This window comes from Lepisosteus platostomus, chromosome 4, assembly GCF_059453375.1.
Source record: "Lepisosteus platostomus isolate fLepPlt1 chromosome 4, fLepPlt1.hap1, whole genome shotgun sequence".
Taxonomy (NCBI): Eukaryota; Metazoa; Chordata; class Actinopteri; order Semionotiformes; family Lepisosteidae; genus Lepisosteus; species Lepisosteus platostomus.
In genome coordinates, this window is record NC_142614.1 from 55,504,417 (window position 1) to 55,520,828 (window position 16,412).

The 16,412-nt window shown below is 38.8% G+C and overlaps 1 protein-coding gene across 2 annotated transcripts in view; it reads right to left on the bottom strand.

The window, feature by feature from the left end:
- ap3s1 (adaptor related protein complex 3 subunit sigma 1) overlaps positions 1-2,592 on the bottom strand; it is a 38,367-nt gene extending 35,775 nt beyond the window's left edge. The window contains exon 1 of one of the 2 annotated variants that reach the window (XM_088629918.1): positions 2,350-2,589. In XM_088629918.1, the coding sequence (XP_088486044.1) occupies positions 2,350-2,418 (69 nt within the window). In that variant the 5' untranslated portion in view covers positions 2,419-2,589. Of the gene's footprint in view, positions 1-2,349 lie in introns of both variants that reach the window. The other variant, XM_088629919.1, reaches the window with a different exon arrangement.
- Between the last annotated feature and the right edge of the window lie 13,820 nt (positions 2,593-16,412).

A 16,412-nucleotide genomic window follows, 5' to 3' on the forward strand; every position in this document is an offset into this window, starting at 1 on the left:
ATACTTTCTGTAAATTTTCAATACCCACAGTCCGGGTTTTTCATGAGCTAACATAATAAAATGTACAGGATGTCGGACGTATTACATCATTTTTTTATTTTTGGGCTTCATTCATATAGCAGGAAACTGGGCACAAATTTTGTCCCATGTTAAAATACTTTTTATTATCAGTTTATCTTCTTCTCAGTGGCTTACATTTAAAATAACTCTACAGGATAATCCTTCGGCACTTCTGAACACTAATTTCCTGTGAATGTAGTATCTCATTACGTTATTAACGTAAGATGGGTGTGCATACGTTTCACGCTGCCTGCATCACATGGAAGAGAAAAAAAGCACCACATGATTTTGATGATGCTGACAAGATTAACACTGAATGTCAGCTGATGTAATCTGCAGATCTACTCACTAAAACAAATACCTATTTATTCATGGTAAACATTATAAAAAATGTTTAAGCGTATTTAATAACTGAAGAAAAAAAATAAACTTTGCATTTCTGTACTGAACTGTGCAACAAGGAACTCCGACACTAGAATCAAGAATTTACTAAGTAACCATTCATTTTGTTTACAAAATACCTAAATGGACAACACGTGTACAGTATATGTTATTTTGTTATTTTAATGTTTATCAATAAATTACAGCAAAAACAGAACAGATATTTAAAATTAAAACCTTTGTATTCACAGCTTTTTGTGCCTCATAAGTTTTTTCTCATTTCCAGTCATAAAATTATTCAAACTCTGTCACAGCTGCCATGTTCAATGCCTCTGACATTGAGCTGAAAAGACTTAAAATAGTTACTTCACTGGGGAAATACTTTCGGTAAACTAAATCTTAAAGCATACCTTGTTTAAAAACCTCAACATGCTTGCATGAGTAAATGACACATCACAGATTAGGCTAAAGCAGCCAAAACAAAATCTTGGTTACTTTAACTCTTTTAATCGGTTTGACTATCAAGGATATATTCCTCAAAGTTCAAACAATTCCTACTTCTAAAATGAATTTGAATGTATTATTGCATTATAAATGGATAATGTATTATAAAATAGATTATTTTCAAAGATGACTACAATAGCATAAATTGACACAGACAGACTGTATATATTTTCAAACCTTTAGGATTATAGGTGAGATATGCTATACTGTACATCTACTGTAACTGAAAACTTGCCAAAATCATCTGCTTACAATGCATCAACTGTTCCATTTACTGTACTAGCCACTACAATGTTAAATTACAACCACCTGTCTTACTGCTGAGATTGCAAAGCACATCAGAAAGTTTCAAGACTGCATTATGAAAGAAAGAGACATGTCATTAGAGACTTGCGCTGGGACAGCTGTAGAAGAGACTGACTTCAAACCACATGAATGCTTCACTGCTGCCTTTACAGAGGACAATGCATTGTCCCTTAACACACTATTTGACTGGATCAAATACAACTTGGCATGCACAATTAAAAAGCTTCATATTTATCTAGTAATTTAGCTATGTGTAGTGAAATAACCATGTACAAATCCATTACTAGATTTACAAAACCACTTTTTTTGTGAAGAAATTACTAGGGCATCTATAGAAATGAAGATTGCACAACTCAGTATTCCCATCCAAAGAAGTCTGCAAAGCTCTCCAAAACAGCTTCAGTCCAGCAGTTTATATTGGTCAGCATTCTATTTAGAAGCCTATATATATATATTATATGTATAAAGAAGCCAAGTTTATGTGTATATTTAAAGCCAATAGTTGAGACTATTTCAATTTAACAGATAATTTGTTAAATAAATTTAGCCTTTATTTGGAATCAAATCATGTTCCCTGCATCCCTCAGGGGTCTGAAGTCTTTTAACAGACCAGTTGCTTAATTAATCAATAAAGTACATGTGATCTATAAAACTAACTGGATTATTGCTCTCCAGGAGCAAGACAGTATTATTCTAGTGGTGCTCAGAGGCTGACAGCTCCAGATTGTCTTGAATCTGATGGCTTTCATGCTGATAGCATATTCAAATTAACTCGCCAGCACTTAAATTGAACATTTATTGGAAAATATACCAGTGCAGTATTGAGCTAGAGTGAAATAGAAAAAGGACTGTATCAATAAAATAAAAAAACAACTCCTAAGCAAAGTGGTTTACTTGATTTGCCAGATACTAATGTAGTTTGTAACAGCGGACAGAAAAAAAACACGTACAGTACTGACACAAAAAATGAAAAACATTCCGTTTTCAGCGTGATCATAAGTTTATATTTCTATGTAAAACATTCCCGTCAGGGACTTCATTGAAAACTTCAGCTCCAGTCACACATTGATGACAGTACACACATTCAGCTATACTCACATAGTGTTCGTAAAATTTGGAAAGCCGGGGTTTGCCATGGTTGTTAAATATTAGGATGGCTTTGATCATGGTTTCACCAAAAACGTATCAGAAGCTGCGTTCTGACGGTCAGTCTGAGAACTAGGAGATAACAACTACTCAGATTCCGTTTTATTAAAGACCCAATTCCACCTGAACATCAGCTGCAAATCCTCCCCCGAATCACAAAGCGGAAACATTCCACGTCAAAGCATTCATTCCTCATCGCCGCTACAGAAGCCGAAGTAGCTCAAACTGTGTGGCCGGGCGTAAATCTGGTCGACACAGACGAGCGATGAATTAGACGTTTATTTTTTCCCAACGTTTATTGAACATCAAATAACACAAACAAAGGAGAAAATATATCCAAAAAAAGTTAATTGATAAAAAAACAGATCAATTTTAGACTATTTTAAATCTGAACACATTCAGTTAAAAATGTTACATACTGTACATCAATTTTTTTTACCTTGTTATTTTTTTTAAGTTTTCAACAGTTTAAAAAATTAGACGTTTATGGATTGAAACGTTTAGAAGGAACAACGTCAGAAATATCACCAATTAGGGAAGGCGGTTCTTCCCATCAATCTTACTTGGTTTTAATTTCTCTAATCCCACAGCCAATACTGAAATGTCAAACCTAACCAGTGTCTCTAGGAGGTGGGAAGATATCAGAGCACCTGTAGAAAACCCACATGAATATGAGTAGAACAAGCAAATACTGTACAGATGGTGCACCAGTCTGGAAGAGAACATAAAATGCTATGAGGCAATAATGATAAAGGCCATGCCAGTAAGTTATACTCTAAATTAAAATTAATATAGATGATAGCTGTTTTCTTGTGAAAGTAGCCCTGAAACCCTTCAGCATTTGTTTTGCTTATGTCCTATTGTAAAAACCTTCTGGATTGATTTGCAGACTTATTAAAATATTAAAATAAAGGCTAATTTCGATATTATTTTTAAAGAAATAGATGTTATGTTGAACTTCAATCCCATTGGAAATAAAATGAAAATGATGTTTGAAATGGACTTAATTATTATACTGGCATGCTCTTATATACATAAAGTGAAATGGTCTGGGAAGAGTATTTTAAAATAGAGATAAGGGTGTAATTGCAGACTGTAATATCAGTGTAATATTTAATATCAAATAAAAATAATAATAACTGTATAAAAATAATAGTTATAAGTTGTTTTGAAATACTGTAAATTAGAATCAAGAATTATAAGTAAAAGTCATATATGAAAGAATTAAATATCCACATGTTCATGTTACGTTCCACAAAGTATCAGCCTGTTTCTAATTTGAACAAATTTATAATAGGGACATAGGATAAACATTGTGTTTTAGGGGACCATACTTGTAAGATGTCTGGGGGCAAAATCCCATGAAAAAAACAGGTATCCTATTTTTGTCAAATACTGTTGCAAAAAGTTCTACACAGTTTCACCTGTGCACTTTAGGAAAAGGAAGAATCACTAATGCAATATGAAAAAAATATCCAGTACTTGTTCTCTGGCTATTCAACTCTACTTTACAGGTATTTGATTTGATAAAATGATAAAACACTTTAGAAAAAGGACATCCAAAATATGTTGACATACAAGCTGTTAAAAAATTAAACAACTTGAAAGTATAACATTAATTGCTTGCAATGTACACAATTTTTATCTAGTGTAATCAAAAGCATTTTTATAAATATTTAGGATATTTTATAAATATTTAAGATTATAAAAGGGCCTGATCTTATATCATTTCTTATGATTGCAATACATTAGGTATAAAAGTACACTCTGTAATGTTCAGTTCCTTTAAAGAGTCTTGCTTCTTCCCAGAAGTGTTAAATCATAACTACAGTACGTTTCAAAACAGCACTGATAATAGATCAGTAAAGACTTTGTTGGGCCACTTCAGTCACACTTCAGTCTTACTGGAATAGGTCCACATCCTCATGACTAGTGAAAAGTATCATTGAGCTAAACTTGTTTAATCAGAAGAATAGGGGGTGTTCCTATTGACTGATCGTCAATGTAAGGGAAGAAAATGTGATTGTGCAGCATGGATATTGATTGATTACATGGAATTTCCATAACCAACTCAAACAAGGACTGATAATACTACAAAATGATAACATACTCCATCCATCCATTTTCTTACTATTGACTGCTAGTGGCCATATCACCCTGCAACTCACAACTGGCAACCCACTGAAGCTAAGCAGGTGTGAGCCTGGTCAGTACATGGTGTTGTTATTGCTTGAGATACAAGCTATCTAAGTTTACTCCATCATAGAGAATTTACTTGCTGTGTTTACTTGCTAAAATGTTGTCATGTGTTCACACTCTCTTCTGGGCACTATTTATGTATTATAACTGTAAAGCAAAACCAGTTTTGTAATAGAAAATTACACTCAGGGATTGTTTTTCTGAATATGACGTAAAGAGAATCAAACACCCAGAAAAGCATCAAACTTCCTCATGTTTTAAACCTCTTTGTGCAATAAGACTTTTTTCTATACAAGTACAATATCGGAATGCATTTTAAAAAAAATTTCAATATATTTTAGTTATTTTTTAATAACTATAATTACTTTTGTGGGACTTGGGGCAGTTTCAATATCAACCATAATTTCATCACACCCTGTCACAGATATTCTGGCTGTGCTAGGGCCGTTTAGCCAGTAATTCCAGCAATTTAGGGATTTTTCTCTTCAGAAAATGTTTAGCACAGAAATACTTAGCGTGCAAAGTAGAAGAATATAATGACAGTAAGGATTTTTCCTCCAGTTTTAAAGTGGTTGTGTTCGAAGTCAGGGTATTAGAGAAAATTCCGTTTAAGTGAGTATATTTGGGCAGGTAATCATTAAATTAGTTTAATTTAAAACAATCGGGGTTGTGCGTCAAACAACATGGCGACCTCATCCTTGTCTTAATTTCGATCACCCTTTCAAAATCTACGCAGGTTTGAAAAGCTGCTGACGAGAACCGATTTTCTTCTTTTCTCCACTAGATGAGGCTAATAGATTTTAAAATGGTTTATTAAAAGGGAAATAATAGTGGACAATGCGAAACAAGATGACATTGATAATGGGACGAGCCTGTTAAAAGCTAATAAACATCACTTCAAATTCATTTGTTGGAGGTATATATTTTTAATATCGTACTTTCCCCGAGCATTAAGATGTGAAATTCGGGGCATTTGTAATAATAAAACGAATTTAGTATATCTCTATTGTGTATATTCATGAAATCATGGCGATGAAATTGCGAATGAAAAATGAAAAAGAGGAGGTTGTTGATAAACTACATGTTCCCCTGTCACATTTTCCTATTTCAAAAACAATTTTAAAATGTATATTTAAGCACCTCCTAAAACTGTTTGTCTTCGAAATGAAAATGCGGAGAATGGGAAAACACTCGAGCCAAAGACCGCAGATTATATGTAATTTTAACCGAGTACAATTTAGAACAGCGATTTTCAATTCAGGCTTTCATTACCCCGTGTCAGCTGATTTTTAAGTTCCATCCTTAACTGAAATTACTAAAAATTGATGGCTTAGAGCTTTATTTCATTGCTAAAAATGCCTTCAATTTGCTCACTATGTTTTACAATATATGTGAAATAAACTTTCCTGACCATTCCAGAACTGAAAATAAATTCAAAGGCATTAACTAGTACATCCACCCACTTTTTAACAGTTTTATCTACAGATAACACAGTCGCGGGGGAGACAGAGCCTACCCGGCAAGCCATGGGCGCAAGGTGGGAAGCATCTTGGACAGGATGCCAGTCCATCGCAGGGCAGACACAAATGCAAACATGCACACAGCCACATCAGGCCATTTTCCAGAAAAAAAAGTACATTAGTGCTTACATTTGGGGATTCAATTAAAGGCTTAAGAGCTCAAGTAGAAAAACCACCAGCTGCTGAAGTAAAGAGAATCAGAACTAGGAAGGCCTCATGTCTCAAGATTGGTACTTCCCAGTGTAAACAATAAATATGATAAACTGATATATTTTAACCTTTCCTTACCACACTTCAATAATGGTTCCCTTTGCCACCAAATGACGTGTTCTGAAATTCATATGAGTAAGTACAGTTTGTTGTAAGCAAGTAGCAAAAGCATACTAAAAATATAAGATGGAAAAAAACTAAGGTTGTGGAAACTATTTCAGTGTTTATGTTAAAATGCAATTTTATCTTCTAGACAATGTGAAAAAGAAATAGTAAATGTTAGGATCAGTATTCTGGAAATTTACTTTTAAAAAGTAATCCATTACAGGTACAGTGTGAAGGATTGTTTTTTAACAAGAAATCGGGGAAAAGTTATTTTAAGAAGTATTGAATTGTTTTACATAGTAACTATTTGCATGTTGCTTAGATCTCTAAATCGGGTGACTTTAAAAACTTTCGTATTCCATCCCTTACACAATTAAATGAGTCAGGTCATTTCTTGGCCCAGTCAGCTGGATATTGACATTTCTTCCCCAGTTTGCTGACATGATGACCCTTCCTTTATCCAACCTGATCAGGATAAAAACTATGCACAAGTTCCCCTGGAGAGCTGATGGCTGCAGCGACATTTCTATTCACACAGTTGCCTTGGGTCTCGTGAAGTCTTTTGGGGAACAATGGCAGGCAAGGAACACCCACCTAGTTATATGTGGAGCTGCAACAAAGAGAGACGCAATACTCAACATTCAAAGTAGAGCACCTACAGAAGCTATAATAAATATAACAATAAAATTAAAATTATGTAGCACATTTCTGTACACTCCACTCAAAGCACTTTACAGGTAATGGGGACTCCCCTCCACCACCATCAATGTGCAGCCCCACCTGGATGACGACACAGCAGCCATAGTGCTTCGGTATGCTCACCACACACCAGCTATCAGTGGGGAAGAAACCAGAGTAATTAAGCCAATGCATAGATGAATATTATTAGGAGGCAATGATTGGTAAAGGCCAATGGGAAATTTGGCCAGGACACCGGGGTAACACCCCTTACCTAATACCCTGCGATTTTTAATCACCATGGAGAATCAGGACTTCAGTTTTACGTCTCATCCGAAAGACGGGGCCTTTTTTATAGTGTAGTGTCCCCGTCACTATACTGGGGCATTAGGACGCTTACAGACCTCAGGGTGCCACTAACACCTCTTCCAGCAGCAACCTTAGCTTTCCCAGGAGGTCCAACAATTCAGACTGGAAAGTGATCATTGTGCTCTCCAGTAGTTGCACAAAATAAAGGACACCAATAATGAGTGTATGTGTTAGGTCTTATTATTATATCAAATTTCTGTCACTGTAGTCCATCTCCCTGGAGTACAGAATAAAGTCACAGATTTTTCTCATGAAATCCAACTGCCTTGACCAGGAATAGTGTCTCTCAAGGCAAAACAAAACCCTGTAAAATGTTCAGTTGTACAGACAATAGAATTGTAGAGACGCAGTTGACCTGTGCGCAGACAATGTCAACCACACAATGACTGTGTCACTGCTTCAAAAGATAAAACAGTCAGTGTGCCCAGTAAGTAATGCTCACAGGGCAGTCACAAAGGGAGAACATTTCTTGAATATTTAAAAGATAAAAGTGCTGTTCTCAAACTAGTGTTATGAAACTGGTTACATTAATAAGTCATATACAGTGCCTTGCAAAAGTATTCGGCCCCCTTGAACTTTTCAACCTTTTGCCACATTTCAGGCTTCAAACATAAAGATATAAATTTTTTATTTTATGTGAAGAATCACCAACAAGTGGGACACAATTGTGAAGTGGAACGAAATCTATTGGATTTTTGAAACTTTTTTAACTAATAAAAAAATGAAAAGTGGGGCGTGCAAAATTATTCGGCCCCTTTACTTTCAGTGCAGCAAACTCACTCCAGAAGTTCAGCGAGGATCTCTGAATGATCCAATGTTGTCCTAAAAGACTGATGGTGATAAATAGAATCCACCTGTGTGTAATCAAGTCTCTGTATAAATGCACCTGCTCTGTGATAGTCTCAAGGTTCTGTTGAAAGCGCAGAGAGCATCATGAAGACCAAGGAACACACCAGGCAGGTCCGTAATACTGTTGTGGAGAAGTTTAAAGCCGGATTTGGATACAAAAAGATTTCCCAAGCTTCAAACATCCCAAGGAGCACTGTGCAACCGATCATCTTGAAATGGAAGGAGTATCAGACCACTGCAAATCTACCAAGACCTGGCCGTCCCTCTAAACTTTCAGCTCAGACAAGGAGAAGACTGATCAGAGATGCAGCCAAGAGGCCCATGATCACTCTGGATGAACTGCAGCGAACTACAGCTGAGGTGGGAGAGTCTGTCCATAGGACAACAATCAGTCTTACACTGCACAAATCTGGCCTTTATGGAAGAGTGGCAAGAAGAAAGCCATTTCTCAAAGATATCCATAAAAAGTCTCGTCTAAAGTTTGCCACAAGCCACCTGGGAGACACCCCAAACATGTGGAAGAAGGTGCTCTGGTCAGATGAAACCAAAATCGAACTTTTTGGCCACAATGCAAAACGATATGTTTGGCGTAAAAGCAACACAGCTCATCACCCTCAACACACCATCCCCACTGTCAAACATGGTGGTGGCAGCATCATGGTTTGGGCCTGCTTTTCTTCAGCAGGGACAGGGAAGATGGTTAAAATTGAGGGGAAGATGGATGCAGCCAAATACAGGACCATTCTGGATGAAAACCTGTTGGAGTCTGCAAAAGACCTAAAAACTGGGACGGAGATTTATCTTCCAACAAGACAATGATCCCAAACATACAGCAAAATCTACAAAGGAATGGTTCACAAATAAACGTATCCAGGTGTTTGAATGGCCAAGTCAAAGTCCAGACCTGAATCCAATCGAGAATCTGTGGAAAGAGCTGAAAACTGCTGTTCACAAACGCTCTCCATCCAACCTCACTGAGCTCGAGCTGTTTTGCAAGGAAGAATGGGCAAGAATTTCAGTCTCTCGATGTGCAAAACTGATAGAGACATACCCCAAGCGACTTGCAGCTGTAATCGCAGCAAAAGGTGGCTCTACAAAGTATTAACGCAAGGGGGCCGAATAATTTTGCACGCCCCACTTTTCATTTTTTTATTAGTTAAAAAAGTTTCAAAAATCCAATAGATTTCGTTCCACTTCACAATTGTGTCCCACTTGTTGGTGATTCTTCACATAAAATAAAAAATTTATATCTTTATGTTTGAAGCCTGAAATGTGGCAAAAGGTTGAAAAGTTCAAGGGGGCCGAATACTTTCGCAAGGCACTGTACAATGACTATCCGTTTGACCTATACTGTACATGTACTGTATGTAAAGCACATTAACATTACTTGATTTTTGTATTTGAAATATTAGACATTCAGAAAACCTGAATAATTTGTAGCTGTATTCATTGCATCGTAGCAGGCTTCTTGTGGTGCTTGTGCTGGGGTAGAAACCTCATATCCAAGGTCTGTCCCACCTGCAAAACTAGTGAGACACTTTGACTTACTAGAAATACACTGTGTTTTTATCGACTACCTAAGTCAGCCTTTCGTGATTTCAGGTTTTCATGTGTATGTACTCTTCAGAAAATCTGAAAATTTGTTTAGAGGTTGTGTGTCACAATGTGTAAATAAAAGGGAAAAAAATCTGATTTAATGTGCCTTGATTTCAGACTGTTAGTCCACAAAATGTGGTACTTTCGAAGGGGCATGCAGACTTTCTATAAGCTCTGTTTGTAGTGTCTATGTTCCAAAATTAATTCAAATTAGCAGGAATTAAGCACGTTTAACAGGACAGTCTAGAAGATCTTAAGGCATAAAGGGGAGCATAGATCTTCCAAACATATTTTCCAGCAGGCTTAATGCGGTGCTGTTCTCTAAATCGCCCTCCTTGATATTCCAGTTCCTTTCAGTTCAGCCACACTGTTCTTCTCCAGGTGTTTCTTGGTTGTCCACATTTCCTCTTGCCCTGTGGGTTCTAAGTAAGGGCTTGCCTGGTGGTATTATTTATTGGTTTCTTCACTGTGTGCACAATCCTGTCCCATCTGGATTTCTGCATTTAATCTGTGTTTCAATTTGTTTTTGGTTTGTGCTCCTCGATTTTGTCTTGAATAGAGAAGAAAATGAGGAGACATGATTTAATTATATAAAACTCTAAAAGACACTGACTTAGTCAAGCCATTGGACTTCTTCGTAGTCAGCAGTGAAACATTTCAGTTGAGGCTGGTCCTCTACTCACTGTACCCAGGACTAAATCACAGACTTTTGGTGGCTGTGCCTTTTCTGTCGCTGCTCCACTGTGGTGGAATGACCTTCCTCAGACTACACAAGAGACAACTTCTTTAACTCTCTTAAAATCTAAACTTACAATTTATCTTTTTACTGAGGTCTACATCCGATTGCCTACATCAGTAAAAACCTGTATGCACTTTTTTTCCCCTTAATTTACTTTTATTGTACTTTTTTGTCTTTTTCTTTATTCATGATGTACAACATTCTAGGGCTTGGAAAGGCGCTTTATCAATGAGAGATGAGCTAGACGGACCAAATGGCCCCCTCTTTTTTTAACCTTTCTTATGACATCGTATGAGCAAAGACTGACTGGTTTCAGCCTTGGGCTATTCTATTTTGGGGTGTGAATTGGAGGACTTCTGATGCAGAAAACCAACACCACACTGTAGAACTTATTAGCTTTCCATTTTTGTCCACTTTTTCTTTAATTCTTAGAAGATCACAGTGATCCAGAGCATTATAGGGCACAAGACTGAGCTATGGACCTGGAGAGAATGCCAGTCAATCTCTTGGTACACACACATAACTGCACTGGCACATGCATACAGGGTACAAGTTAGAGATGTCACTTAACCTTAATAGCATGTTATCGGACTTTAGGAGGAAATCAGAGTAAATAGTCAGTGAATATATCACCCAGCTAAGCATGTGCGAGCCTGGCCAGACCTCCTGGGAAAACTAAGGTTGCTGCTGGAAGAACTGTTACTGGAACCAGTATGGAGCGCTCACCATGAGGTCTGTGTGGGTCCTTATGCCTCAGTATAGTGATGGGAACACTTTATTGTAAAATTGGACCCTGCCAGGGCCCTGGAACTGTAAAATAACAGTGCTGCCCTCTGAGCCACAGATTGTTATAAACTGTTTTATCATTTCTGTCAAGTGCTGTGTGCTGCTCCGAGTCATAGCCTAATTCTGGGACCTGGTGTGCAGAACTTTAAACTGTTCCCCATTTACTGGGGGTCTCCCATATTTTTTAGTCTTCTTGAAGATATCACCCTAGCCATGCTTTCTTCCATATTTTATACTTCCATATTATATGCTTCATAATTATTTTTTACTATGGAAGACTACGGCATGAAATGCAATCATATTAGATAAACATCACACCTTAGAACCTTGTGAGTGGCAGGGAGTTTTCTAGTTGTCCCTCAGTGTAGGAAGAAACAGCATTCAGACTCAGAGGGATAACAACGTGTTTAGTGAAGTAATTTCTTCTCCATGTACAAGGGCTTATCAATGTGAACTGCTTCACAGATACTGTCCTTTTAAAATGTATTAGGGCACAATTTAAAACCTAATCCTGTGTTAAGGGTAATGGGTATTAGGGAGTGGTATGGTCAATCTGTTGCTAAGAAATTTGCAGATAGATTTCAAAGGAGTTAAATTACAGATTGCAGAGCATCAGACAGTGCCTAATTTTATGTTCTTCTTACATACAGTGCAAGTAAAGCTTAGATCTTGAAAAGTTATTTTGGTGGACTGACATTGCTTAAAATGCTAAGATTTCAGAAGTAGTCAGCCTTTTGGCCTCTCCATTTAGATGTATATGCAAACTTGAGGTTGTTAGTGAATTTTATAGAAACGAAAGAAACAAAATGGAAGAAAAAACACAATGTGGCTCCTCACTTCTTCAGTTGTATGGAAGAGAGAGGCAGAGACAATATATGAAACCAGTAGAGGGAAAGTGAAGTGGAGAGTAAGTGCCCTGTGATCATGTGGATTTCCTACAGACCAAAAACACACCAGTAGGATAACTGACATTTTTTGGAAAACTAGCCCTGGTATGATTGTGTGTTTGTGTCTGCTCTGTGATGGACTGGCATCCCATCCAGGGTGTACCCTGCCTTGTCCCCGTTGTTTGCCAGGATAGGCTCTGGCTCCTCTGCCACCCAGAATTGGAAGAAGCGGTTGGATTGATATTGAATGCTGGAGGAATGTATGAAACCAGCCCAAGGATACTTTTAGGTTCTGATGTGTATTTCGAATACTGCACACATCTTTGAACCCCTGGGAAAGGATGCTAACAGCAAGTTCAGATTAACCTCAGTTATCTGCTTTTTATATTTATTTTAAGATTGTCTCTATCGTATTTGAATTGGGTGGAAGGGTTATTTGCTGATTAGTCCTGCTGCCTTACAGTTCCTGGGTACTGAGTTCGAATCTAAACCTGGAAATTGCTTGGTCTCTCTTTGTTCTCTAGGTACTCCAGTTTCTAGTTCAAAGAAATGCTGTTCAGGTTGATAAGCATCTCGTTCCCTGTCTGTGCTTGTGTGTGCTTGAGTGCCCTTCAACGGACAAGCCCTCCTTGCATACTGTGTTTTCTGCATTGGGCTCCACCTTACTGCCCCTCGAAGAATGAGGTGGTTACTGAAAAAGGATGCCTGTATTTTAATTCTATTTAATGTACTTTGGGGGAAAGTTTATCCAACCCTGAAGTGCAGCACCCAGTTGGTTGAGACTCAAAAGCCATTACTACTAAGCAGGAGGTAGAAATTATTCAACATTAGCTTCAGCACTTAAAATGAAGTTTAACCACATATTGGTTAAAACAAATCACACTTCTAAAGAGCGAGAATGAATGTCTTCAAGAGCTCGACAACAAATCCTTGGCTTTCCAGGCTATGTTTCATCATTTAAAAGACCGTGCTGGTGTTTTGGTCGCTGTCCTGTGGCGGCCCTCCGTTAACGGTATCCCTGGGAAATTGTTCCATTCTCACGAGGGCTCATGCTTTTCCAGGGCTTGCTGCTCTGACCAGATCTCCTTCTGCCGATCTGTCTTAATCAGTAATGATCAAATCTATTATTCAATTGCTTTTCCGTTATTTAATGCCGAGGCAGCACTTCGACAGTGCTTCGTCATTATTCCCTTCACCCACTTTTTCTTCCCGGTTGCAGTACTCCTTCCACACTCTTCATTTTTATTGTCTTGTGGGCTGTTGCTCCAGCAGACTGATGCTTCAGCGGCCTCCCCAGGTAGTTATGTTGCTCTGGGATGCCAGACCCGTGCGCAAGTCTGTTCCTGGGTGCTCGGCAGGGGGAATCTGCTCCCCGTGACTGAATTAGTGACACCCCAAGAGCCAAGGCTAGCCAATCCCAGCAGTGGGCTGAGGATCCAGAGTTCTGTTCTTCCGGGCTCTTTATAAACTACCCTCGCCCTTCTTCGCTGAATCAGCCCGCACTTTTAAAGTCCAATTGATTTCTCTGCCTGTGCTGCAGCTCCAGCTTCAAGCCTTCACTCTACTCTGCGCCGCAACTTCAGTTCAAGTCTTCACTCTGCTCTGCACTCCAGTCTGCATGGCGGCTCCTGGCCTCCGCCCTGGAACCCTGGACTGTTTTCTACTGGCCTCCTCTCCTCCTGCTGTTCTGACTGACTCAAGGAGGCAGCTTTCATCTTCCAGGGCTCTCTCCTTGCATTCATCCTTCCCTCTGCCTAGCAGTCCCATTTCTGTTCTGTAGACTCCTGCACTTGCGATTGCCCTCATTCCTTCCTGGCTTCTTTTGGAGGCAACTTTTTTCTTCAGACCTTTAAGGCTCTTTTTTGTCACTCACCCTCTATTTCTTGGGCTGTCTGTGAGACCTTTGCCTTTCACTGTTTTGTTCTTGCTCTTTTTTTTCTTGCCACCTTCCAGCGGCACAGCTGGGGCCCTCTCAGTTTTCTTCCTGGGGAACCAGGCGTCTTCATCCCATTCTGATGCCTGGTGAGCATCACTCCGTTAGTATGAATTCCCCGAGGATTCTTTTGTTCCCGGGCTCTGGCTGGGACCGCTCCCTGCAGCTGTGCTGATCCTGGAATTGAGAGGGGACTAAGGATAGGCTTCTTTGTCACCCTTGCCTTGGAGATGTTGATCCAAAGGGCATCTGGGTATCTGATTTTGTTCTCACCTGGGCACTTCTGTCGGAGTGAGAATCCTGGGAGTCCGCGCTGACAGCTCAAACCTGGGCTGTTCTTGGAGAAGACGCCCCATTACATCATGTGCCCTGAATCACCGGCTCCCGGGCCCTCCGACTGGATCATCAAGTTGGGGCATCCTCCCTCACCGCTGTTCAGTGAGACCCCTCTTCTCAGTGGAGATTCCGGGGAGTAGCACAGCTGTGATCTCTGGTGGCTCCTTTGTTTAGCATGTTGGCTTGCTAACCTGCACCCCTCTCTACTCATGAGGGCAGCTCTCCAAGACCCATGCGGTTCCCTTTTGTCAGGCAGCTCACCACTCGGCTCCATCCTGAAGCTGAAGCTCCCTGATTCCGACCAATGGGCTGTGTTGAGCAGTTTGTATAGGGCTGGGCATGCGCTCTCTTTTCACCAGGGATACTGTGAAACGGTTTCTCCTAGGTCAACACGTGCCTCACCAGTTCTTTGCTGATCGGCTAAGGGAATCCTTGCTCCTCCGGCAAGTTATTTATTAATTATTTTTTTTCTCTTTTCCATTACTGACCAGCCTGGACTGAGTAAGCCCCTCCAGCCAGTCATCAGCTATTCTATTATCACCTTCTTTTCACTTTCCCTCCTTCCCAGAGTGCTTGAGACCCAAGAGAGAGCTTGTTCTCTTCAGGTGTTCCACCTCTCTCCTGTCCCTTGCACTTGGGTTCGGACAAACCAGCAGTAACAGCTATTGGTTTTCCGTGTCCTGTCAGTGCTATAAGCACATTTTTATTTTTACATTGTGAACATATAAGAAACCTTGCATTTTATTATTGGAAAAAGTAGATAATTTAAAACGAGCGCAAAATTCTACATTTTGTTTTAGAAAATATGTACAGTATGTATATATTAAGAGTTTGGTTTCATGTATGCATTTATTTACTATTAATAATCTAATAATACTATTATTAATTACCAAAGAGAAAATAAGTGGATAAAAAATACCCAAATATATTTTTGGATGCAAGAAAATGTAAAGTTTAGGGGAGTGGTACAGTACCTTAATCACAATTAAATGAGTAAGGTGCACACTATGTTCTCATTTGAAACCTATGCTGTTTTGTTTCCCTAAACTGATAAACTGAAGCAATTTACAACATATTTTCTATATCTCAAAACATACCTTTGGCTGATTGGTAGGTAATATCAATAGGTTTTCTTTACCTTATCTTAAAACGTTGGTCATCCATGTAAATTACAATAAGGAACTTTAAAAATTGACAACATATATGCTGTCTTTTTTTTTTCATTGATGAGGTAACATAGCTTATAAAATCTGCCTTCAAGCCAATATTACCGTTTCGAACGAATACAGTATGCCACAAAATATTGTTAATACATTAAGACGCACTGTATTTGATTTTGAACTGAAGACAAAAGAAATATGCAAAATAATGATTCGCTTTCACTTCGCAAGAGTTCAGAGTAGCTCTTCAACCATTACATCTGCCACGTTTCAAACTACAGGGGAGTCAACACTGTAAAGAGGGGCTCAGATACGCCCCTAACATTCCCGTAGCTACACAAAAGTGCCAATTTAGGGGAAGCAGAAGCACGGGGCATTGTTAGAACGCTGAGGAGCTTCTACTGGTGGGAGAAGAAACCATATCTCTACAAATATACGGGGGGATTTTCACAGCTTTCACTTTAAAATCTGCAATATTTGTGCATCAAAGCTTAAATTACTGCTCTAAGAATCTATAACATACTTGTACTGGCATACTTTCATTCATATTCTAAAACCCACGGCCGTTTAGCCGTTTTACTGTTCGATGTGTGAGTAAAGGATCATCTTTCATTATAGATGGTACAATCCAATAAAACTTCAGCCGGG